Genomic DNA, 26,126 nt, shown 5'->3' on the forward strand with positions numbered 1-26,126 from the left:
GGAGGCCCTCGCTGCCCGAGCCGGGATGGCGCTGCGCCGTCGAGGGCGCTCGATCGGAGGCGCTGCGAGCCCCGCCAGCGGGAGTCCGCCCTAGGCGGGCAGCGGGTGCCTGCAGGGCGCGCCTCCCTCCGGGCCCAGGGCGGCACCAGGAGGGATGGCGCTGGTACAGCTGCTCGCGGGGGCCGGGCTTCGAGGCGGAGCCGGGCGGAGGACGCAGGAGCCCGGCTGCGGTGCCCGGCCACGGCCACCTCGGCGGGAGGGCAGCGTCGCGCCGGCCTCCCGTCCGTCCTCCCGCCCCATCGCCCGGGAGTGGGAGCCGGGCTGCCCTCGGAAGGTGTTGCCTGGCTGGGATGGCCGGCTTGAAGGGGCACTGCGCGCTTGGCACGGGGAGGAGCCAGGCTTTCCTATGGGCACTGGTGGGTGGCACTGCATGAGTTAGAAGAGAAGATCCACGTGCTGGCGCAGGCTCTGGTTGGCACCAGCGGTGGGCAGCTGCATGTGTGGGCTGGTGCCAAAGGCATCCCAAGGCAGCCTTGCCGTGGTGGTGATGATGCCCTCCTTGCTGGACATTGCGGACTGACGGGAGAGAGTGGAGAGCTTGGGGGGAGAGAGGGCCAGGCAGCCCTGCGGGCACCGGGCTTGCCATGGCCTGGCGCCGCCTTGCCATCTTGCTTGGACTTTGCTTGGCCAGCTGCCTTTGGCGCTCCGCTCGGGGCTGCGGCCCGGGCAGGGGCCCGGTGGGGCGCAAGCAGTCTAGCCGCAAGAACCTGACCCCGCTGCAGTACAAGCAGTTTGTCCCCAACGTGGCGGAGCAGACCCTGGGCGCCAGCGGGAAAGCGGAGGGCAAAATCGGACGCCATTCGGAGCGCTTCAAGGACCTGGTGCCCAATTACAACCCGGACATCATCTTCAAGGACGAAGAGAACACAGGGGCAGACCGGCTGATGACTGAGGTGGGTGCTGCTGGTTGGTTGGGCAAAGGTGGAGCCCAGATCTCTGAGGGCCTTTGACACATCCAGGGCTTAATTTGACGCAGGTCTCGGCCTAATATATTTGAAGCAATAACAAAATAAAAGCACAGTGTCTGTAAGTACGGTATATGCTGACCACCTTTCCACTCTCTACTAACTAGAATAAGACTTAACACATCACTGCGATATCCACATTAGAGGATATAACTTCTCATGAGTTTTCATTATCTCTTTCTATGAGTGTTAACCACTGGTCTCTCCCATAATTCCCATGTAGGAATTGAAGCTGGGCTTAAGCTCAAATAATCAAACACCAGTAGCTACCTGTAGACTAGCCTTTTTCTAGGTAACCTCTAGTTTTAAGATAAACTAGTTCTGCTGTTCTCTGTTTCATCCAGAGAGAGAGAGAGAGAGAGAGAGAGAGAGAGAGATTTTCCTGCTGGGCAGAGGCAGGTCTGAGTTGTAACCTGCTGTTTTCAGAATACACTACTTGGTTCAAAGGGGATCCTCAACAAACTTAATTCTTTTGTGCCACCGCCAGGAACTCGGGCTTTGGGACCTTGAAAGGAGAGTGACAGAGCCTATAGGAGCAGGTGGCATTTGCTAACTCACCGTGTCTGGGATCAATTGCTAGCAATGAACTTTCACTACGGAGTTAGTTATTCTTCTTGGGGAATCGGATCTCTGGGAGAGTCACCTGCCTCTAGTTCCTCAGGCAGGTTTATAGCACTTGGCTAATCTGAAATCTCGCATATCCACTAGTGAAGGAAGGAGAGGAGGACCTAATCCTGTCTCCTCAGCTGTGAATGGTCTCCCCTTCATCCTTTTTGCCCTTTGACAGTATCTGAGAAAAGAACCTTTGAGGCATTCAGATATCAAGCAAGAGATACATTATCACCCTCTGGACTTAGTGCACACCCATAAAACCTACAGCGGCCAGACCGAACACTTGGTTTTAAGATGGCTTTCCCCCCCATTTTCTACCCTGCAATAACAATATTCACATGTGTTGCAGTGTATGAGAGAGACTCAGGAGAAAAGTCCTAGTGTTGTGTCTGAAAGCACTCCGAGGGCTTTTCTTCACACAAGAGAGATGTTCCCTTAAATGCAGATAACTTTTGTGAACACCGTATTCCATGACAGCTGAAATGCGTGGTCTTTAATCTGCAGTACGGAAAACCATCTTATCTCAAGACGTTTGCTACACTTTGCAAGGAATGACGGAATAGCCCAAGGTGGTGTTGTTGTTGGTATTAATTATTACTAATAGCCGTAGCAACTTTTTCATTTCTTAACACACACAGGCTATCCTTTTCCCAGGGTACTTTATAGATGAAGTTAAGTTTTTAATTCTGCATCTTAACTGCCATCATTTTAATTTTTTTTTTGTGCTGGAAAAGTCTATGATCTTGAGGCACCTTGAATGATTTTAAATTGAAAAGGGGGCGGGGGGGTAAAATGTATAAATTAATTTCAGTGTAGGAAAGAAAATATGGACTGCACATGTTTTCTCCATGGAGATTGATGAATGCATGAAAGAGTCATTCAGTGCAGTGGCGTAGTGTGGGGGGTGCAGGGGGGGCCGGCCGCACCGGGCGCAACATCTGGGGGTTAGGGTTAGGGGGCGCAAATCCACGGGTTAGGGGGCGCAAATCCACGGGTTAGGGGGCGCAAATTACTTGCCTTGCCCCGGGTGCTGACAACCCACGCTACGCCACTGATTCAGTGGTAGATTGATCAAGCAGTGGGGAAGTTAAACTTGAGTGTGTTTAAATCAGGGCATAATACTGAGTGCCCCCTCTGTCTCCAGGACCTCATACAGTCCCTGAAACTGGCACAGTGTAGGTATAAAACTGCTTCCAGCTCCTGCTTTAAGTTTCCTGGGATTCAGATGAATCAGTATAGGGCAGTGTGAGTGATAAACCACTGAGACAGGCTGAGAAAAGGAGAACCTTTTCCTCTTTCTTTCTTTCTTTCTTTCTTTCTTTTTTGCAAACCTCCCATTTCAGGCAAAACACAACTTTCAGAGAGTTACATTTTAGTCTGGTCAATTTCTAACTAGGAAAAAAACATCAACCCTGGAGCCGTCTCTCCAATTTCCTAATTGTTTAATATGCCCTGACCTTTGCTTTTGTTTTCTCCCTTGGACATTTCCAACTCCCTCCTCATTGCTTTTCCTCTTTAGTTTCCTGATGTCCTTGCAATAAGGTAATCCAAACTCATCTCCGCATGTTAACCCGCAAAATCCAGATCAGATAGGCGATGCAACACACAAAGGCATAAGCAAACGGGAGCTGTAAAGTACATAACTAAAAAACTGGATTGCATCCAATGGATTGTACCCAGAGTTGACTCATGAACCTGGTCATGTCCCATCAGTAGCCAATAGGTAGATTGGGCATTGGACAAATGTATGAAGAACAGGGAGTATGCGTCGCGAGCAGTCTTAGAGAACCTCCAGGTTAAGAGGCAGTTAAGAGGCAGTTGGGATGCGGGTGGCACGGTGGGTTAAACCACAGAGCCTAGGACTTGCTGATCAGAAGGTTGGCGATTTGAATCCCTGCGACGGGGTGAGCTCCCGTTGCTCAGTCCCTGCTCCTGCCAACCTAGCAGTTCGAAAGCACGTCAAAAGTGCAAGTAGATAAATAGGTACCGCTCCGGCGGGAAGGTAAATGGTGTTTCCGTGTGCTGCTCTGGTTCACCAGAAGCGGCTTAGTCATGCTGGCCACATGACCCGGAAGCTGTACGCCGGCTCCCTCGGCCAATAAAGCGAGATGAGCGCTGCAACCCCAGAGTCGGCCACGACTGGACCTAATGGTCAGGGGTCCCTTTACTTTTACCTTTAAGAGGCAGTTAAGTGGCCTTTGGATATCCACTTCCAGAGAGCCAGATCAGAAGAGCATTACAGTGGTACCTTAGTTCTCAAACTTCATCCGTTCTGGAAGTCCGTTCCAAAACCAAAGCGATCCAAAACCAAGGCACGCTTTCCCATAGAAAGTAATGCAAAACAGCTTAATCCATTTCAGACTTTTAAAAGCAACCCCTAAAACAGCAATTTAACATGAATTTTAATATCTAACAAGACCGTTGTTTCATAAAATGAAAGCAATAATCAATGTACTATACTATAAAATAAATAAGACACTTGTAGGTGATGAAAATTAAAATTAATATTTTTTCTTACCTGCACTGATGATAGTCATTGTATAGATTTCTTTTATCCATTTCTGCAGTCACACAATCAGTCCGTAGCTGAACTGGGGTCCACACAGTCACAAAAACAAATTAACTGAAAAAGCCTCCAAAACAAAAATGCAAAATAAACAGCAAAAACAAAAGCACCAAATACAATGGTACCTTTTTGGTGTTTGGGAACCAAAGCGTTTGAGAACCAAGGTACCACTGTACTGTCTTTGTGCCTACCTTGTGTAATTTTTGTTGGCTATTTTGGAAAGCAAGGCAGAAGGCATTTTAGTCTGATCCATCAGGACTCTTTGTATATCCTTAGGGGGAAATATTTGTTAAGAGAAGCCACAATGGTAATACGGTTCTGGTTAGTCTTTGGGCGTTAATGACAATGAAACCTATTGCTACCTGTCTACTCAGCTGTGCTCTGGAAAGTTCAGTAGTGTACACAATAATATTCTCTTTCACTCTGATCCTAGAGCAGTGTTTCCCAACCTTTTTTGGGCAAAGGCACACTTGTTTCATGAAAAAAATCTCGAGGCACACCACCATTAGAAAATGTTTGAAAAATTAACTCTGTGCCTATATTGACTATATATAAAGTAACTCTCTTTAATAGGAATCAAATAAACACAAAGATAGTATTTTATAATTACTTTATTATGAAATAGTAAGTAAACAGAAATATGAAAAATTATAAAATACTTTATTCAGTGCGCAACCTGGGCCTGTTTACCATGCGCACAACATCATCCAACACATGAACTAGGTCTGCTGGTAAAGTCTTGGCTACGAGGGCCTCACGGTGCAAAAAACAATGCGTAACAATCACATCTGGATTTCTTTCCTTCACTCTGCTTACAAAGCCTTTGAAACCTCCCTAGATATCATCGTCATTTGCATGCTGTTTCCATAGTTAAAAACCATGCTCGAGGCGGCTTACGACATGGCAATATTTACATAATTACCCAAATGCACTCATAAGAAACCGTATCAAAGCGCCCACAACGAAATTAAGCAATCCCCACACAAGTTATAACGAGATCTATAAAGAGTAGTTTAGTATCACGAACAGCAAGATGGACATAAACAAAATAAAATCTTGACTCTAACAACCCCACCTGGCCTAAATCTCCTGCGCGCACCGATGCCCACGCAGGCATTTCCAACAGCTCTTCCTCCTCCGCCTCTTTTTGCGTTGCCAGCAAAGAAGGAATGAGGAAGAAAAGGCGCAGCGGCGAAGAAGCGCGCCTTCTCAGAATGCCGCTGCTGCCCGAGGACTACATTTCCCAGAATGCCGCGGCCACCCAGCCGAGATGCGCCCTGATTGGACGGCGTTGCTAAGCCGCTCGCGCCGGGGCTGAGCGTTCGGCAGAGGCGCGCGCCATAAGACGGGCGTTGCGCGCGGAGCCTGGCTCGGGTCCCCAAGCTGCGGGCGGACATGGCGAGCTGGGCGGGACTCGGGCGCGCGCTGGGCGCCTGCTGCCTCCTGGGCCTCTTCTGCGGCGCTGCGCTGCCCTTCTCGCTGCAGGGCGCGAACGAGAAAGCGCCCGCCTCCCTCCCACGGCACACCAGGTAACGTCTCGCGGCACACTAGTGTGCCGCGGAACACCGGTTGGGAAACACTGTCCTAGAGGACGTCTTAAATTGGAAAAGTAGAGGTCTGTCTCTTTGCATTTGTGTGAGTTCTCACCAACATCTGAAGTTTCCTTTGGGTCAGAGTGAAAACCTTTCTCGTTCCCAGTTCTAACATATAATCCTGCAAATGTGAACAAGGAAGACCTCCTGAAGTTTTGCACCTTGTCTGATTTAGGCAGGACAAACCTGCAAAACCTGCTTCCTTTGAAGCCAAATGCAGCACGCCAATTGGTGCCACAGTTTTTTGCCGCCTGCCTCAGACTCCAAAGTCTCTGAGTGATGTTTGTGCCTTGAGCTTTTGACAGTCCACAGGATGCAGCTGGTGAGCTGCATTTGACTCGGTCCAAAGATGTGCAGATCTGTTGTTGTTGTTGTTTAGTTGTTTAGTCGTGTCCGACTCTTCGTGACCCCCTGGACCAGAGCACACCAGACACTCCTGTCTACTGCTGCCTCCCTCAGTTTGGTCAAACTCATGCTGGTAGCTTCGAGAACACTGTCCAACCATCTTGTCCTCTGTCGTCCCCTTCTCCTTGTGCCCTCCATCTTTCCCAACATCAGGGTCTTTTCCAGGGAGTCTTCTCTTCTCATGAGGTGGCCAAAGTCTTGGAGCCTCAGCTTCAGGATCTGTCCTTCCAGTGAGCACTCAGGGCTGATTTCCTTCAGAATGGAGAGGTTTGATCTTCTTGCAGTCCATGGGACTCTCAAGAGTCTCCTCCAGCACCACAATTCAAAAGCATCATTTCTTCGGCGATCAGCCTTCTTTATGGTCCAGCTCTCACTTCCATACATCACTACTGGGAAAACCATAGCTTTAACTATATGGACCTTTGTTGGCAAGGTGATGTCTCTGCTTTTTAAGATGCTGTCTAGGTTTGTAATTGCTTTTCTCCCAAGAAGCAGGCATCTTTTAATTGGTATATAACTTGTTTGACCCAATAGCTTGGAGAGCTGTTAATGGAATTGCTTTTGTTTTCATGTTTTGCAGAACTATATTCCTAGTTAAATGCCCCCACCTTAAATTGAGCATACAAAGAAATGACAGCTTCAAATGGAAGATTGGGGCAGAGGGATAGAAACGGTGGGGATTGAAATATATATATATCACGTTTTCAAGTTAGGATGGGTGTTTTCTACATCAGTGTAGCCTAAGAAATAGGGAACTTGGGAACAGGGCAGTTGTGTGCTGCAAATTCCTGGGCTAAAGGGTGCTACTGTTAAGGCACAATTGTGCAGTACCATTTCACCAGCAGACATAGCCTGGCAGAAACATCATGTCTGCATCCTGCAGCTGTAAAATGCATACTGTTCCCCGTACTATTTCCCTGCAAAGGTCCTATTTATTGTACATCAATTTTGTCAGGGCATCGGCAGAGGGAGGGGAGAATGGGACAATGACATTTTGCCTTTTTGTGAATAGAAAGCTGACTTCATTCCAGTTTCCTGCTGCTGAGTCACAACATGCCATCCGAAGACAGGGTGGGTGAGGGTTGGCAGCCGGCATTTAACGTTTAATAGCTATGGGGGTGTTGAGAGAACAAAGGGAAGAATTGCAGGAAGGTTGGCCGGATCCTCTGGGGCACTGAGGACTGCCCTAAATGGAGACAGGAAGCTGGACAGCGTGGGCTTTGGCTCCATTGCAAATATTCCAGAGGGCGCTTCCATTATGGAGGTATTTTGTTCATGCTCAGGAGCTGACGGTCATATCTGGGGGTGACTAGGTCAGATATCCCAGTTTGTTTGGGTCTTCTGAAAATATTGCATTTCACTGACCCAAGTTGTCAATAGCTCTCAGCTCTTTGAGAGCTTCTGTCCCATGGTTGCCTGCTGGATGGGGGGAGGTCACTCAGGGGAGGAGAATTCTGTAGTCCATTGGCCATGCTGCCTGCGGCTGACATAGTTCAGCAACACCTAGAGCAGGGGTAGGCAACCTAAGGCCCAGGGGCCAGATGTGGCCCAATCGCCTTCTCAATCCGGCCTGCGGACGGTCCGGGAATCAGCATGTTTTTACATGAGTAGAATGTGTGCTTTTCTTTAAAATGCACCTCTGGGTTATTTGTGGGACATAGGAATTCATTCATTATTATTTTTCAAAATATAGTCCGGCCCATTTTCTCTCTCACCCCCCCCCCCCAAATATAGTCTGGCCCACCACATGGTCTGAAGGATGGTGGACTGGCCCATGGCTGAAAAAGGTTCCTGACCCCTGACTTAGAGGGTGTTCGGGCAGCGAGCAGGGCTAGAGGGCATCATTATTCCTTTCTGGTGTGATGCCATGATGGTTTTACAGTCGGGACATAGAGCAGGGACCTCTGATGATATATATCAGACATATCCAATGCGTCGATTGCAATTGACAGATAGATCCTGCAAAGAATTCTGGTCGATCACCACCCACCCTCCACTGGAGGTGTTGGGAGGGGATGTTTTGACGTTGCACGTGCGCCCACCCCTACCCTGCTGGCGCGCGCGCGGCGCACCCTCCCTGCATCCACCCCCACCATGTCGGGGAAGCAGCCGGCGTAGGGGGAAATGGGCGACATGCACCCTCCCTCCTTGCACCCATCCATGTCACCTCGGGGGAAGCAGCCAGTGCCCGCCCGCCCTGCACCCATCCCTGGGTGGTAGATCACTGACAGTTTTTATATTGGATCGTGGATCACAGTCAACTTGAAGTTGGACATGCCTGATATACAGTGGTACCTCGGGTTAAGTACTTAATTTGTTCCGGAGGTCCGTACTTGGCCTGAAACTGTTCTTAACCTGAAGCACGACTTTAGCTAATGGGGCCTCCTGCTGCTGCTGCACCACCGGAGCATGATATCTGTTCTCATCCTGAAGCAAAGTTCTTAACCTGAAGCACTATTTCTGGGTTAGCGGAGTCTGTAACATGAAGCGTATGTAACCTGAAGCATATGTAACCCGAGGTACCACTGTATATGAATCTATAGCAGGGGTGGGAGACTTCATACCCAGGGACCAGATGCAGCTCCCCCCTGCCTTTGTTTCGGCTTCATGGGACTCTCCTCGTACCCTATCCCCAGCCACGGACCCTCGCCTCAGGTCCACCCACCCAACTCAGTTTTGCACCCCTTCTTGAGTGTTTATGCCGGGGTGGAATGTGTCCCTGAAGTCTGATAGTGCATTTTGCTTCCCGGGATGGAGGACAGCGAAGGGTGTTCGTATCATGGAATCTTAGAATTGTAGAGACCCCAAGGGTCACCTAAATCCAACCCCCTCCAACGCAGAAATCTCAGCTAAAGCATCCGTGGCCGTCCAACCTCTGCTTACAAACACCCAAGGAAGGAGAGCCCACAACGTCCCAAGGGAGACCGTTCCACTGTTGAACAGCTCTTCCTGTCAGAAAGTTCTTCCTGGTGTTCAGTCGGAATCTCCTTTCTTGTGACTTGAAGCCATTGGTTTGAGTTCTACCCTCTAGAGCAGGAGAAAATGAACTTGCTCCATCCTGCATGTGACAGCCCTTGAGACATTTGAGACAGTCTCCTCTCAGGCTTCCCTATTCCAGGCTAAACATACCCAGCTCCTTCAACTGTTCCTCATAAGGCTTGGCTTCTAGAGCCTTGTGGAAAATGCTCTCCTGTACAAAAGGTACTTCTTACATTCCTTACTCTGTTTTCTCTGACCTCTGCTTCCTCCCCTCAACATATGGCCCCTGAGAGGTTACCCAGCGAAGATTGTGGCCCTCAGGCTGAAAAAGACTCCCTGGCCCTGTGTTATAACCTTACCACCAGTGGTATGGAGACATGCTTTCACTTGCTAGAGCAAAGCTCCAGTAAATGCATTTTTAAAAACAAAAACAAAACCCTGCTCCAATAAATAGGGACAGTGGCAAATTAAGGAAATGGTAGAAGAATCAATCTGGGGAAGAGGCAAAGCAGATTAATAATAATAATAATAATAATAATAATAATAATAATAATAATAATAAATAATAATAATAATATATTTATACCCCGCCCATCTGGCTGGGTTTCCCCAGCCACTCTGGGCAGCTTCCAACAGAACACTAAAATACAATAACCTATTAAACATTAAAAGCTTCCCTAAACAGGGCTGCCTTCAGATGTCTTCTAAAAGTTTGGTAGTTATTTTTCTCTTTGACATCTGGTGGGTGGGCGTTCCACAGGGCGGGCGCCACTACCAAGAAGGCCCTCTGCCTGGTTCCCTGTAACTTGACTTCTCATAGTGAGGGAACCGCCAGAAGGCCCTCGGTGCTGGACCTCAGTGTCCGGGTAGAACGATGGGGGTGGAGACGCTCCTTCGTCTTTGCAACTCTTAAACTCTCCTTCTCGATGACTTAAGAAGAGGATCAATTTTTAATCTGTTTGTACTATCCCTGGCTTCAATAATTTGATCCCAGTGAACAAATGCAAACAAGACAACTCTGCCAAACATGCAAGGGAGTCTGCAGCCTCATGTTGAGACTTCCAGCCTTGCCCTTGTGATATGAAAATAATTTCAAGGCTACTTCAAACTGCTACTTACACGGGGTTGCTTTTTTTGTAAAAAGAGCTTCTCTTTCCACCTAGACTTGTGCTGGCTCTCATGCTTTCAAACCTGCTTCTTGAAAGTGAGAGATAAGATCTGTGGAACCATTTAAAATCCCCTCTCCCGGTCTACCTTTGATGCTCACTCAATTATATTGTATTCAGGGGAGTCAGGTCATCCTAAAGCAATTAGTAGGGAGGGAAATCTGACCGAAGAAAAGATCGCCAAGTAAAAGTTACAGGAAGAGAGCTTTCTGTGCTGTTGATATTCCATCTTAGGACCCTATCCCGAACCTTTAGCTTCTTCTCTGTGTTTGTTGTTCTCCAATTCTGTAAACCACCCTGAGACCCCTGGGTATAGGGCGGTATATAAATTCATTCAATCAATCAATTTAAAAATAGCTTTTATTTTCAAGAACGTAGAACATTACACCCATTTCCTGCTGAAATGTTTGCTGAAGTTGTCTCTACACTGTTCTGGGTAATGAGTGCAAAAAGCACAGAGATGTCTTAACAAGCACTCCACAATTGTGTTTTTAATTATATTATGATCCTTAATTATTACATTCGGGTTTATTGAACTAAGTCAGGGGTAGACCCACTGAAATGGGTGAGTTATGCCCATTAATTTTAAGGGTCCTATTCTTAGTAGGGCGAAAGCCCCTTCTGCTCTGTACATTGAAAGCAGTCTCATACCACCTCAAACAGTCAACGTTCCTCCCGCAAAAAATCTGGGAACTGTAGTTTGTTAAAGGTGCCGAGAGGAAACTCCTATTCATTTCACAGAGTAGTTTAACAATCAATCCCTTTTCCTAGGGGACTCTGAGAAGTGTAGGTCTGTTCAGCCAATAGTGTTCTCGGCACTCTTAACAAACTTACAGTGCCCAGGACTCTTTGATGGAAGTCATTGCTATTTAAAGCGGCATGTTGGTGCTTTAAATTTAGGTAAAAGGTAAAGGACTCCTGGATGGTTAAGTCCAGTCAAAGGTGACTATGGAGTGGCGGTGCTCATCTTGCTTTCAGGCCAGGGGAGCTGGCGTTTGTCCACAGACAACTTTCTGGGTCATGTGGCCAGCATGGCTGAACCGCTTCTGGCGCAATGGGACACTGTGACAGAAACCAAAGTGCACGGAAATGCCGTTTACCTTCCCGCCAGAGCGGTACCTATTTATCTACTTGCACTGGCGTGCTTTCGAACTGCTAGGTTGGCAGGAGCTGAGACAGAGCAACAGGAGATCACCCCATTGTGAGGATTCGAACCATGGTCCTTCTGATCGGCAAGCTCAAGAGGCTCAGTGGTTTAGACCACAGCACCACAAGGTGCAGCCTTAGTTGGATTCAGCTCATGATGCACATGGATTTAGTTTTTTGTAGTTCCCTCAGGCTTCCCACCCCCAAGCGTCTGGCTTCCCAGAGCTGCGTGAATGGCTTGCATAAGGGAATCATAGAATTGTAAAGTTGGAAGGAATCCCAAGGGTCATTCAGTCCAACCCCTTGCAATGCAGGAATCTTTCACCCAACATGAGACTCGAACCCATGACCCAGAGTTTTAAGAGTCTCATTCTCTTCCAACTGAGCTGTTGTACATCCAGACCTCCATTGGCTCCCAGTACGTTTCCGAGCACAATTCAAAGTGTTGGTGTTGACCTTTAAAGCCCTGAACGGCCTCGGCCCTGTATACCTGAAGGAGCGTCTCCACCCCCATCATTCTGCCCGGACACTGAGGTCCAGCTCTGAGGGCCTTCTGGCGGTTCCCTCATTGCAAGAAGCCAAGTTACAGGGAACCAGGCAACGGGCCTTTTCGGTAATGGCACCCGCCCTGTGGAACGTCCTCCCACCAGATGTCAAAGAGAACAACAACTAACAGACTTTTAGACGACATCTGAAGGCAGCCCTGTTTAGGGAAGCTTTTAATGTTTGATGCATTACTGTATTTTAATATTGTGTTGGAAGCCACCCAGAGTGGCTGGGGAAACCCAGCCAGATGGGCGGTGTATAAATAATAAATTATTATTAGTAGTATTATTATTTATCCCTTGTTACGTGGATTCTGTTTGGGTTGAGATCCTGAAAACAGATTTAAAAGCCGGCGCTGTGGACACGGGTGGCGCTGTGGGTAAAAGCCTCGGTGCCTAGGGCCTGCCAATCGAAAGGTCGGCGGTTTGAATCCCCACGGCGGGGTGCGCTCCCGTTGTTCGGTCCCAGCGCCTGCCAACCTAGCAGTTCGAAAGCACGTCAAAGGGCAAGTAGATAAATAGGGACCGCTTACTAGTGGGAAGGTAAACGGCGTTTCCATGTGCGGCTCTGGCTCGCCAGATGCAGCTTTGTCACGCTGGCCACGTGACCCGGAAGTGTCTCCGGACAGCGCTGGCCCCCGGCCTCTTGAGTGAGATGGGGGCACAACCCTAGAGTCTGTCAAGACTGGCCTGTACAGGCAGGGGTACCTTTACCTTTTAATAGATTTGGGGGCTGAACCTTCTGTGATTTGCATTTTTCTGTAAAATATACAAGAGGGCAGGTGTCTCTCCGATAGCTTCCAGCGATCAATCCAGCTTGGATAATTTTTGGCTGGGGAACGAGTCTATTCCATGACGAGGCCCATGAATGTGAGTGGGCAGGGAGACGATTTTTTTTATATAAATCAAATGGCCTTCCAGCAAGTCTCCAAGCTTCGTAGTTCCTTGCAGCTCACAATCAGCAGAGACAAACCAGCCGCTTGGTCTGGACGCCTTCTGCTCCGTTCGCTGGGTGCTGAAGGAACCCCAGTGGGAGTAGCAGGGGGAGGATTGGTCAACCCGGCAAGGTCCCATCTATGACACGTCCTACGGTGCCCTTTCCCCCCCGCTGCACTGACACCAGCGCAGGGAGTGTGGAGCAGCTGAAAGAGTCCTTTGTGGCAAAGTTGATGATTTTGCTGTTATAACCGAGGAGCTTGAATTCTCGCTGCGTTGAGTAATTCTGGGCCTGGAAAACAGCTATTGTCCTCTGGCCCAGGAGCTGATGGAAAGTGTCGCACATTCCTCTTTGGGCTTCGAGCGTGCTCTTTTCACTATAGATAAGGCTTATATTTCCCTTTTATTAAACGCCATCTCTCTCTTTTCTGCACCACCCTACTAGAACGGTGCTCACATCTCCATCGCCTGGCTCTTTCTAAGAAGAGATTGTGTCCTTTGGCCAGATGTTTACCTTGTCTGTGTGTGGAAGAAATTGGTTTGCCAGCCATGGGGGTGGGGGGCAGAGAGCTTATGGGACAGAGGCAGTGAGCTAGCTGCATACAATCTACCCCTCGGTTGCCTTGAAGAGGAGTTAAAATTTCTGGCTGGCACAGCTTTTATCATCTTCCCATAGAGCTTTATCTGGCTTTCTACCTTTGTTTCAAATTGCTGTAATTTTGCATCATGAGAAAATCAGGGAGTTGCATTTTTAACTCCTTCCTTCCTTCCTTCCTTCCTTCCTTCCTTCCTTCCTTCCTTCCTTCCTTCTTCATCTGTGCCTTGTAGTCGTAACAACAACAACAACAACTTTATTATTTGCACGCAGCCCATCAGACTGGGTTCCCCAGCCACTCTGGGTGACTTGTTATATAAAAACATAATAAAACATTACACTTTAAAAAGCTTCCCATTGCACATTCGAAAACGTCTACCCTGTTATAGGGCTACTCCTGTAACTGCATCTTAATGCTGATCACAGGATCTCTATATGAACAAGTTATTTTATACGTCGCCAAACTGCACCACAAAAATTATCCTTATATAAGCAGATTCAGCTATTTTTTTAAGTCACAGGAATTGTGTGTGCACGTGCATGTGTGTAAGTGCATCGCACACAACAGATGAAACCGTTCATTCATTTTTTTTGTATGTGCACAAAAAAATCAGGTTCAGAGTGGCTTGCAACAAAGAAACAGGGACGTATTTCAAGGAAACGCTACGAAAGCAATCTCGTAATCATATCAAAACAGTTGTGAATATAATAAAGTACCAAAAAACTATATTCCCATACCATAAATATAACAAGATTATTTAAACAACAGCAGGCAATAAGAAAAATAGGAAAGGAGCTTCGCTGTTTCACCTGAGTTAGTTAAAGCCATGGTTTTCCCAGTAGTGATGTATGGAGGTGAGAGCTGGACCACAAAGAAGGCTGATCGCCGAAGAATTGATGTTTTTGAATTATGGTGCTGGAGGAGACTCTTGAGAGTCCCATGGACTGCAAGAAGATCAAACCTCTCCATTCTGAAGGAAATCAGCCCTGAGTGCTCACTGGAAGGACAGATCCTGAAGCTGAGGCTCCAAGACTTTGGCCACCTCATGAGAAGAGAAGACTCCCTGGAAAAGACCCTGATGTTGGGAAAGATGGAGGGCACAAGGAGAAGGGGACGACAGAGGATGAGATGGTTGGATGGTGTTCTCGAAGCTACCAGCATGAGTTTGACCAAGCTGCGGGAGGCAGTGGAAGACAGGAGTGCCTGGTGTGCTCTGGTCCATGGGGTCACGAGGAGTCGGACACAACTAAACAACAACAACGACCAGTTCCACCCCACTGAGCTGTGAGCATAGGGGGCACTGCAAGTGTGAGACGTAGTGAACTGAACAGAATGGATAGTGAGAGGCCCGGGGGGGGGGGAGGCAGCGCAATTTTGGCCTTGCACAGGCCACTTCTGAAATTTGAAAGACCAAAGTCTGCCCCTGGTTGCATGATGAGCTGTGAATGGCACACAGCCCTTCTGCACATGATGCAGAGGAGAAACGCAGGAGTGCCAAACAGCGTGCACAGAACAGGAAGCCACAGCCAGTCACAGCACCCTCACAAGCGCTTCTTGCGTGTATTCCCCCCCCCCCATGAATATATGTACCTAAGATGTTTCAAATATGTACACATGGATAATTTTATAAATAATGTATGAAATTTGAGGTACGAAAATAATTTGAAGTAGAAATGGTATGCAGTTGAAAAAGAAAATTAAGAAAGCAGGGGAGCGAGGGGGAAGGAAGTCGTGGGATTCGGAGAACCCCATTTCATGGAGTTGATATTGCTTTTATGTATATTTTTCTCTGTTTGTGGTTGTTGTGGTGGTGGTTGTCTGTTTTCTATTTTTTTATTTTTGTTGAAAATTTAATAAAAATATTGTGTGTGCGTATGTGCGCACGCGCAAAATATAACTTGTAAAATAGCCCATAAGTGTTTTGTACCTGTAAAATATTTAGGGCTGTATATTAGGGTTGCCATATTTCAAAGAATAAGAACTAGGACACCCCAAAAGTTATTGATGTTTTGTTGCTGTTGTTTTTTTAGACAAACCCCCCCCCCAAGTTATTGAGCTGTTTCTTTTTTTTCTTTTGGAAAAAATGTGAATTTTTGGTTGATCCAAAGCGCCACCTTTTGGAAATCCCCACCCCACCCCCGGACGTCAATTCCACCTTTGAAATCCCAGTAATGTCCAGGAAAATCCAGATGTGTAGCAGCCCTAATGTATGTACTTGGCAATGGGAGGAGAGGGGAGAGACCTGGCAGAAGAGTCACTTTAAAAAGTCTGAATTCTGTGTCCTACATTTTCAAAAGCGGCAAGGCCAGCCATAAATTATGCAGATTTGCATCTGGTTGCACATTTAGCTCAATTCCAGTTTTGTAGATCATGGGTTAGTGGTACTTCAGCATCGCCCTCCTGGAAACTGCGATCTTTTTTTAATTTTTACTGTTCACCTTCTGCCTTTTTTGACTATTCACTGATTTTAGAGTTCTTGTTGTTGTTGTTCTTGTTGTCTTTTATTTTATTTTTTATTAATGATTTTTATTGAAATTTACAATCACCAACCAACCCCCACCACCAAAACATCACATCTTATTACATGTATCCTACTTTGTGTTTCATAGATCCATTAGCTTCCGTCCTTCCCTTCCACCAGTTTTCCTACTCCATTCTATAGTTTACAGATTCTTTAATTATAAATTATACCATGACATGAGATTTATTTCAATCCTGCCAACGTTTTCATATTTGTACAATTCTCACTTATATAAACCATAAATTTACTCCATTCTTTTTGGTACTTTGCCTCCTCCTGATTGCGAATGCTGTGTGTCAATTTAGCCATCTCAGTTCTTGTTGTCCTTTAAATGCAATTAAAAATAACAAGTTGGGGCTCTTGCAGCTCTACAAATTCTACGATCCTGTGACCTCCGCTTCCACTCTCCTGCTGCCAACAGAAAATCCATAAAATGGTAGGCTCAAACCATTTGCCTTCAAAGGAAAAATGGACAAGTGCTTTTCCAGTTCCACTTCCATCACCCTGACCCTCCCCTCCCTCCCTCCCAAACTGGGAATATTGGCACTGGTTGTTCCTGTTTCATCAAGGCTACACCCTGTCCGTGATATGATGATAGCACTCTATTTGCACTGGTAGCACAAATGAAAGCGATAAAAACGTTCTTGTTTTTGTTCCAATCCCTTGGAAAACTAACTGTTATGGCTTCACCTTAGGAACTGAGATAGGCGCTCACGCATTGTCCTTGTGTAACACAACTTATCTCCACGCATTTCCATTTTTTTCTAGTCCCAGCAGGGGGCACTTTAATAACTGGACCAAGGATGTGGTTGGAACTACAGGGGATGCCTGTGGTTCTGTCATCGCAGGAGATAACTAGGCAAAGTGATGGCGAGAAAATGGATGCAATCATCCAGATATCTTTTCTCTCCCAGTTCCCAGAAGCTGCTGCTGCTGCTGCAATCACTCATAGCCGAGTAAGATTGTCTTCCATAAACACAGTTTTAGCAGTGAGTCTGTAAGTGACTGTGGAGGCCAGTTCTGGATCCACACATCCTCCCACAGTAGGGACATAGGTTTCCGGGCGGGAGCTGATCACGGTGAGGGTTTGCCAAGCGTGCCTTCCTCTTAGCACATTTCTCCCTTTCGTCCTGAGTTTGAGCGTCTTCAAAGCCCATGACACCTTTGGTAAAGGCTGTTCTCGAGTTGGAGCGCTCACAGACAAGTGTTTCCAAGTTGTCAGTTTTTATCCTACATTATTTAGATTTGCCTTGAGAGTGTCTTTAAACCTCTTGTTGTCCACCAGCATTACGCTTTTCATTTTCAAGTTTGGAATAGAGTAGTTGCTTTGGAAGACGATCATCAGGCATCCGCACAACATGACCAGTCCAACGAAGTTGATGTTGAAGAATCATTGCTTCAACACTGGTGATCTTTGCTTCTTCCAGTACCCTGGCATTAGTTTGCCTGTCTTCCCAAGCGATGTGTAAAAAAATTTGGCGACACCATGGATGGAATCTTTCGAGGAGTTGGAGATGGCGTTTATCGTCACCACGCTAGTCTCTTGCGGCAAAAGCAATAGTCTTTCGGCACCTTTATTAAAGGCATTTAAAAAAAACATGTTTATGGTATGAACTTCATGCATCCAACGAAAATGATTCTACTCCATGAAAGCCACGTTAGTTTTTAAGATGCCACAAGCGTCTTAGGGATTTCGTTTGAAACAGGCTGTTAAAGAGCAAGGTCCTGGTTCAATTTAGGCCTACAGGGGAGCTATTGGAAGTAGTGGCCGGAGGAACAAAGAAAAGCAAGCAGGATTTTCCTCAGGTCCCAAAATTTCTATATCTGCCCACTCTTCACCCTACACAGACTAAAGCAGGTTAATTAAAAACCAGAGAGCAAATCAGAATGTGTTTTTCTCAGGGCAGCTAGTAACAAACAACTGCTTTTTTCCACATGGCTGCTCCAGGAAGGAGGTAGACTAATCTCAAAGAGTTAATGGTTAATTCTCAGTGGCCAGGATCCAGCCCACTGGCTCCCTCGCCCCCTGCTTTAAAAAGCTTGCTTTCCTGGGTTGTTTTTATAAACCAACCTCGCAGCAATCGGAGGGTGGAGGGGAAAGCGTATTAAAGCTGCTTAGAAAATATTTCCGAGAAAATAAACAAATACTTTCAGAGCAGAATTGTGTTTGTTTGATTGTTGTTAGCCGCCCTGAGCCCAGCTTCAGCTGGGAAGGGCGGGATATAAATAAAATTTTTATTATTATTATTATTATTATTATTATTATTATTATTATTATTAAGCAAAACCTTATTGGGCTCCTGAAAACTTTCTGCAATTGCATTTTTGATTGCAAGGTGCTTCTCTGATTATTTTGCTCTCCTTCTTGTCAGATACGGCATTTGATAATTAGATTTAGTAGAGAAAAGGCTTGAAAGGTGAGAAGGCGGCTATTCCGGAACTGGTACCTTCTTGCTTTCCTTAGTTATTTTGATTTCCAACTGCAAAAGCTTGTTGCAACTAACAGCTTCTTCCAGGTATCATGTGCTCCCCCTTCAGAGGGTGGATCTACACACAAGGAAAAACAACAGCACTATAAATAAGTCATAAATTAAATGTTATAACCAATGGAAAAAAACTCCATTTAAAATTGCATAGAAAAGTTTTTTGCTCTACAGCGCCACCTGGTGTTGCGTATTTATAACACATTTAAAATGCTGTTTTTTGACTGATGTCCAGAGTCTCTCCCTTAGAGCACTTTCCCTGCCCATGTACAAAGCATGAATGTTCAGTGTTCCCTCCACCTCTGCTTCCTGCAGCGTTGCAAGGACCGGGTGAACGCCTTGGCCATTGCGGTGATGAACATGTGGCCGGGAACGAGGCTGCGAGTGACGGAGGGCTGGGACGAAGACGGGCACCACCTGCCCAACTCCTTGCACTACGAAGGCCGGGCGCTGGACATCACAACATCCGACCGCGACAGGGAGAAATACGGCATGCTGGCCCGCTTAGCCGTGGAGGCTGGTTTCGACTGGGTTTACTACGAGTCCAAGGCGCACATTCACGTGTCTGTGAGAGCAGGTAAACAGGAGGAAGGAGCTCAAGTTGGGGTTCCCAGTTCTGGAAAAAGGGTGGCGGAGGAGGATCCTATTAGTGAGATTTGCACAAGAGGCCATGAATGTGAGGGTTATGGGATGCATCTCCCGTTTTGGGAAAGGGCAGGTATCACATGCACTGTTTAAGGAACGGGAGCAAGACCCAACTTTAGGACATTTTTGCTACCTTAGTGTGTGTGTTTTTTTGTTTTAAAAATTTATCGTATTTTTCGCTCCATAAGATGCAGCAGACCATGAGGCGCACCTAGTTTTGGGAGGAGGAAAACAAGAAAAAATTATTCTGAATCCCAGAAGCCAGAACAGCAAGAGGGATCTGGCTTCTGGGATACCGTGTGGCTGTTCTGGCTTCTGGGATAACTGCGCCAAGCCTCTTCAGGGCAGAGGGATGAAGGCTCCCCCTGCCCAAAGAGGCTGCGCAGGGCTAAGGCAGAAGTCAGGGCAGGCGTGTTGCTGAAGGGGCGCTGCACAGTTCTCCCTCTCTGAGAGGGAGAACTGCGCAGCGCCCCTTCAGCGAAGCTGGAGAAGGAACAGAAGGAGACCCTTCTGTTCCTCCTCCAGCTTTGCTGGACAGGCGCCCCTTCAGCGAAGTGGGAGGAGGAACAGAAGGGGGCTCCATTCCTCCTCCCGCTTTGCTGAAGGAGTGCTACGCAGCTCTACCTTTCTTCGCAGCACCATTCGCTCAATAAGACGCACTCACATTTCCCCTTACTTTTCAGGAGGAAAAAGGTGCGTCTTATGGAGCAAAAAATACGGTATTTACAGTGGTACCTCTGGTTGTGAATGGGATCCGTTCCAGAGGCCCGTTCGCAACATGAAAAGAGCGCAACCCGCAGCGGCGTGTCTGCGCATGCGCAGGTTGCGATTTGGTCTTCTGCGCATGCGCATAACACCATTTTGCACTTGTGCGCATGCGCGAGCGGCGAAAACCCGGAAGTAACCCTTTCTGGTACTTCCGGGTCGCCGCAGGACGTAACCTGAAAAAACATACCATAAAGCAAACATAACATGAGGTATGACTGCATTTGGTTTTTCAACTTAAAATATATCAAACATAATCATAAAGACAAGATTCCAAGGAATCTCCTGGACTTCCATCCTCCGCTTTGTGGGTCCTATTATTAATCAATTCCTCCCGCATCTTTTATGATAATCCAAACCGTTTATCTCTTCCATTATGTCCAGAATTCAACCTTAAACTACAAGCGATTTCCCAATCCTACTAATGATTTTAACTCTTTCCAATGGTCTTTAAAATAAGTTATAAATTTCCCCCATTCCTTGTAAAAAAAAATTGGTCTTCCTGATTTCTGACTCTTCCGGTCATTTTAGCCATTTCAGCATAGTCCATTAACTTCATCTGCCGTTCTTCTCTGGTAGGAACTTTGTCTTCTTTCCATCTCTGGGCCAGTAACATCCGTGCGTGGTTATGTACGTGGTTGCATACATAAATAGTCTTTTCTGCTCCTTTGGGTTTTCGGCACCTAGAACTCCAAAAGGAAGGCTTCAGGCTTTTTAACAAAGAAGGCTTCAGGCTTTTTAATTAAGTACTTAACCAGAGGTACCACTGTAATAATAATAATAATAATAATAATAATAATAATAATAATAATAATAATAATAATAATAATAATAATAATAATAATAATTTTCCTGCAACGTCATTCATGCTGCCCGCTTCACAAGCTTCCAAGCTGTCCAATGGTAGGGCTGGCCTTGAGCAGGAGACAGAACTCCTTGCATTCCATGTATGGTCAAAAAATGCCACAGGAGCATACCTTCCAACATTTCTCCGATGAAAACAGGGACGTTCTATTCAACAACAACCATAATTTTATTATTTATGCCCCAGCCCCTCTGGGTGGCTCCCAACATATATAAAATCACAATAAAACTATACAGGTCTGCCTTCAGATGTCTTCTAAAGGCTGTATAGTTGCTGATCTCCTTGGCTCGGGGGTTGCATAACTCCATACCCTCCAACATTCCTCCAATGAAAATAGGGACGTCCTAAGGAAAAGCAGGATGGCTTCTGTACATGTGGGTCTGTCCCTGGAAAATAGGGACTCTTGAAGGGTCTGACGGAACCAGGGGGACACTTCCCTTCCCATCTGCAGCTAGAGAAGGGGCTGTGAGACAAAAGGACGGGAACCCAATGCCACAGCACTTCTAATGACATCTCCACCCGCATCATTCAGCCAGGACACTGAGGTTCAGCTCCGAGGGCCTTCTGGTGGTTCCCTCACTGCAAGAAGTGAGGTTACAGGGAACCAGGCAGAGGGCCTTCTTGGTGGCGGTGCCCACCCTGTGGAACGCCCTCCCATCAGATGCCAAGGAAATAAACAACTATCTGACTTTTAGAAGACACCTGAAGGCAGGCCTGTTTAGGGAAGTTTTAAATGTTTGATGTTTTATCACATTATTATTATTATTATAAATTTTTTATTTATACCCCGCCCTTCCCAGTTCAAAAACCGGGCTCAGGGCGGCTAACAACAAATTTAAAACACTTAATTATAAAAGCAGCATAAAATACAGTATAAAAACATGAATAACAATAAAATTCAAAAAGCACTTAGATAATCCCCAGGGCTAGCTGGCTGAATTGGTCCTACTTGGGCCAGCGAGGAGGCCAGGGGAGAATTAGCTGTGGGGTCTTAGAGCGGGTGATCTTCATAAAAGGGGAGGAGGAGGGAAGAGAAGGGAAGGGAAAGAAAAGATCAGGCTGAATTCAAATTAAAGGCCAGGCGGAATAGCGATGCTGCTGCTGCTGATGATGATGGGAGCCACCCAGAGTGGCTGGGGAAACCCAGCCATATGGGTGGGGTATAAATACATTATTATTATTTATTATCTCCTTCTGCTCCCTTAGATAACTCCATGGCTATCCGTGCCGGAGGCTGTTTTCCTGGCGACGCAGCAGTGACCTTGTGGAACGGTGAAAAGAGAGGCCTCTCGGATCTCCGGCGGGGCGACTATGTGCTCAGCGTGGACCAGAGTGGGCAGGTGACCCCCAGCGAGGTTTTGCTGTTCCTCGACCGGGACCAGCACCGGCGGACCACCTTTGTGGCTATCGAGACGGACGGCCCCGTCCGCCGGCTCCTCCTCACGCCCTCGCACCTCGTGTTTGCCGCACGGGACCTGGCCAACAACACGGCGGACTTCTCTCCTGTGTTTGCCAGCCGGGTGCGCGTGGGGGACTCTGTGCTGGCGCACCGGGCGGGCGGCCGCCAGCTGCACCCTGCTCGGGTGGTCCGCGTGTGGCGGCAAGAGGGCGTCGGGGTGTACGCCCCTTTGACTTCGCACGGCACCATTCTGGTGAACGGGGTGCTGGCTTCGTGCTACGCCGTCCTCGAAAGCCACCATTGGGCCCATCGGGTATTCGCCCCGCTGAGGTTGGCTCACCGCCTCCTCTCGCTGCTGCCTCTCGCAGGCGAAGCCAGGAACTGCAGTGCTCAGGAGACGGGCATGCATTGGTATTCACAGTTCCTCTACCAGCTGGCATGGGGCGTGCTGGGCCAGGACACTCTTCACCCATAGAGAGACTCCAGCCTGCTGGGCAGATTTAAGTTCATCAAGCCATAAGACAAGGATAAGGAGTTTGTGCTCCAGCTTGGCCCCATGCCTTTTTGGCCATGATTCCTTAGATCAGTGGTTTTCAACCGGTGCGCCGTGGCACCCTGGGGTGCCTTGAACGATGGTCAGGGGTCCCGCGGGCAACATTGGCCTCTGTTCCTCTTCCCTTCCCTCCCTCCTCTGATGCCCTCTTGCGTCTCTGCCTCCCAAAGGCTTGCAAAGCTGTTTGTTGCTGCAGCAGCCCTGGCTAAAAGCACCACAGGCGAGTGGTGTCTCTGGGGCTGGCCAGGGGGTGCTTCCCAGGCCCCTGTGGGGCAGTGGGAGGAGGCACCTCTCTTTGGGGTGGGGAGGGGGGTAGCTCAGAGACCAAGGGCAGTGGCGGCAGCTGCCCAGAGGATGCCCAAGGAGATGGGAGAGGAGAGAAGGCTGGGGGAACACTCCACGAGGGGTGGCTTAACTGGGCTCCTGAGCCCCACAGAGGTGCCGCAGGAAGAATCTAGTTGCTCAAGGGAGCTGTGGACCCAAAAAGGGTGAAGACCTCTGCCTCAGATGATGCCTCCTGAAACCGCTTGCCGCGAAAGAGAGGGAAAGGGTTTGTCGGCAGCGTAGGATTTGGAATGCCTGACTTGAATGCGCCTGTCGTGGGCTGCATTCAGAAGGCCCTGGGCTTTACCCAGACGGGTCTGTGGAACTTGCAGACATCGAAAGGCACTCTCCGTCCCTCCTCCTCCTCCTCCTCCTAAATTTAGCACAAAGCCAGCAAGACCCACTGTCTGGTTTTTAGTGGGTGGGGTGGATTTCCCTCCTTCCAGATGGTTGTCCCGATCTCTGCTAGATATTAGCATAAAACGAGAGGTTGCTCTTCGGCCGCTCCACAAAGATGAGTGGGGCCAGGGTGGGGGAGGCACAAACGAGAGATCTCGTGCCAGGGAGATCTGGGAGAATGACTTGGGTCTGTGCCCTTGCCCTTGCCCCCTCCCTCCCACCTCCAGAGGTGCACTGCAGTATTCAGAAGACATGCAAAAATAACCGAGGGGTTCCATGGGCTGCCCCTGATTCTAGAGGTGCGTCCGCAATGATGTAGGCTGGCCAGTGAGCCCAAGGGTCCTATTTGCAGCGCGGGTGCTTTGAAACTTGGCGTGCACAGGGTCACTTTAACCTGGCATCCTTGACTTAACCTAAGTCACAACACTGGATTCAATGGGAAGGAAGGTGGAGTGGTTCAAGATGGAAGACTCCAGTCTCTCGCAGAGAAAGGGCTGTCTTCCTATTCTGTAGGCTGGGGCAACTGGCTGGTTCTGTGACGATGGGGAGCCGCGGCTCCCTCATTCCCTTCCATTCTCTGCCACCTGGACCTCATGCGAAGCTCACCCCCCACCCCCTCTCTGTGCATTTCTTGGTGGGGGGGCCAAGCTTAACACTTAACTTTTGAAACTTTAAAGTCCATTCCTTCACACTTACGAAGCCTGTTGTAACCCTTAGCTGCCGCTTCAGAGTTTTTATTTTTATATTTATAAAGTAGTAATTTAAGTGTGGTCTGTTGCCAACTCTTGTCTCGTGGTGGGTATTACCATAATTTGACGTTTTGTCAGGGAGAGGATTGTGAGGGGTGGGGTTATTTTTGTAAGCTGTGTTTTAATGTCTCCTCCCCCCCCCTTTTTTTTTTTTTACAATAGTATTTTTATGTGTGTTTTACTAAAGATAATTCCTCTGACTCCTCTCACAATATAATTTTTTTTGGGGGGGAGCTCCTGGCTTGGGTAGGAAGCCGCTTCTGTTCCTCCATGGGTTAGGGGGTGCCCCGTGCCCTGGCAACCCACGCTACACCACTGGGATTCCATACATTGTTCCAATGGGGCACTCTGTGTATGTAATAATAATAATAATAAATTTCTTTATACCCCTCCCATCTGGCTGGGTTTCCCCAGCCACTCTGGGCGGGTCCCAACAGCATATTAAAAACACGATAAAACATCAGACATTAAAAACTTCCCGATACAGGACTGCCTATAAACACCAAGCAATTCGTGATGTGGCAACTAAGGGCTACAGGCTCCCAACCCTGGAAGAGGGGACAGGCTGAAGCAGCAACAGGGCATTGCACTGCAATGTGATGGATGGTGCATGCATGCACACAAGGAAACAGTACGCATTAAGGCTGCAGACCAGAATCCAAAGAGAAGCACATTTGTGTGTGCAAATATTTATTATCATCATACCCCACCATCTGACTTGGTTGCTTCAACCACTCTGAGCAGCTTCCAACATATATAAAAACATAACAAGAATAATAATTTATTATTTCTACCCCACCCATCTGACTGGGTTTCCCCAGACACTCTGCGCGACTCCCAACAGAACATTAAAAACAGAATAAAACTTCAAACATTAAAAATTTCCCTAAACAGGGCTGCCGTCACATGTCTTCTAAAAGTCAGATAGTTGTTTATTTCCTTGACATCTGATGGGAGGGTGTTCCACAGGGTGGGCACCACCACTGAGAAGGCCCTCTGCCTGGTTCCCTGTAATGTCGCTTCTCGCAGTGAGGAAATCACCAGAAGGCCCTCGGCGCTGGACCTCAGTGTTCGGGCTGAACGATGGGGGTGGAGATGCTCCTTCAGGTATACTGGGCCGAGGCCGTTTAGGGCTTAAAAGGTCAGCACTCGCCCCATGCGGTCACTGGAGCTCATGTAGGACTGCGTATCAGGGTGCCTTTGAACAGTCCACATTTGTGTGTGATAAAGACCCCTGTCTCTCACCGGTCATGTCTGAAGGGTCTTCACTCCTTAGGGTGCATCCTCTGTCTTTACCCTGGCGGCAGTAAAAGGTAAAGGGACCCCAGACCATTAGGTCCAGTCGTGGCCAACTCTGGGGTTGTGGCGCTCATCTCGCTTTATTGGCCGAGGGAGCTGGCGTACAGCTTCCAGGTCATGTGGCCAGCATGACTAAGCCGCTTCTGGCGAACCAGAGCAGCGCGCGGAAACGCTGTTTACCTCCCGCAGGAGCAGTACCTATTCATCTACTTACACTTTGACGTGCTTTCGAACTGCTAGGTTGGCAGGAGCAGGGACCGAGCAACGGGAGCTCACCCCGTCGTGGGGATTAGAACCACCGACCTTCTGATCGGCAAGTCCTAGGCTCTGTGGTTTAACCCACAGCGCCACCCGCGTCCCTTCTGGTGGCAGTAATGAGGCCATAACTCAGGTCTGCTCCTGAGGTCTCACGTTCAGCCCCTGCTGCTGCCAGCGGGAAGAAGACCGAGGACTGAGAGCTCTGCCTGGCATTGCTGGAGAATCGCTAAGTGGTCTCTGTATGTGGTGGGCACTCGCCCATCTTCCCCATTGTGTTGTAGCCTCGCCATCTTGCTGA

General features: G+C 48.0%; 1 protein-coding gene across 1 annotated transcript; it reads left to right on the forward strand.

The window, feature by feature from the left end:
* DHH (desert hedgehog signaling molecule) lies at positions 1–24,304 on the forward strand. Its single transcript, XM_028712213.2, has 3 exons — positions 1–953; positions 18,888–19,149; positions 22,054–24,304. The coding sequence occupies exons 1-3, from the start codon at positions 645–647 to the stop codon at positions 22,719–22,721; spliced, it is 1,239 nt and encodes a 412-aa protein (XP_028568046.2). The 5' UTR covers positions 1–644; the 3' UTR covers positions 22,722–24,304.
* Positions 24,305–26,126: the final 1,822 nt, after the last annotated feature.

This window comes from Podarcis muralis, chromosome 2 (genome assembly GCF_964188315.1).
Source record: "Podarcis muralis chromosome 2, rPodMur119.hap1.1, whole genome shotgun sequence".
Classification (NCBI taxonomy): domain Eukaryota; kingdom Metazoa; phylum Chordata; class Lepidosauria; order Squamata; family Lacertidae; genus Podarcis; species Podarcis muralis.

Bases quoted from the DNA above. Each gene is read 5' to 3' on its own strand.
- DHH (XM_028712213.2), top strand. From the start codon at position 645: ATGGCCTGGCGCCGCCTTGCCATCTTGCTTGGACTTTGCTTGGCCAGC. The intron at 954-18,887 runs GTGGGTGCTGCT...TGCTTCCTGCAG, and splicing joins CAGACCGGCTGATGACTGAG to CGTTGCAAGGACCGGGTGAA. The intron at 19,150-22,053 runs GTAAACAGGAGG...CTGCTCCCTTAG, and splicing joins TCACGTGTCTGTGAGAGCAG to ATAACTCCATGGCTATCCGT.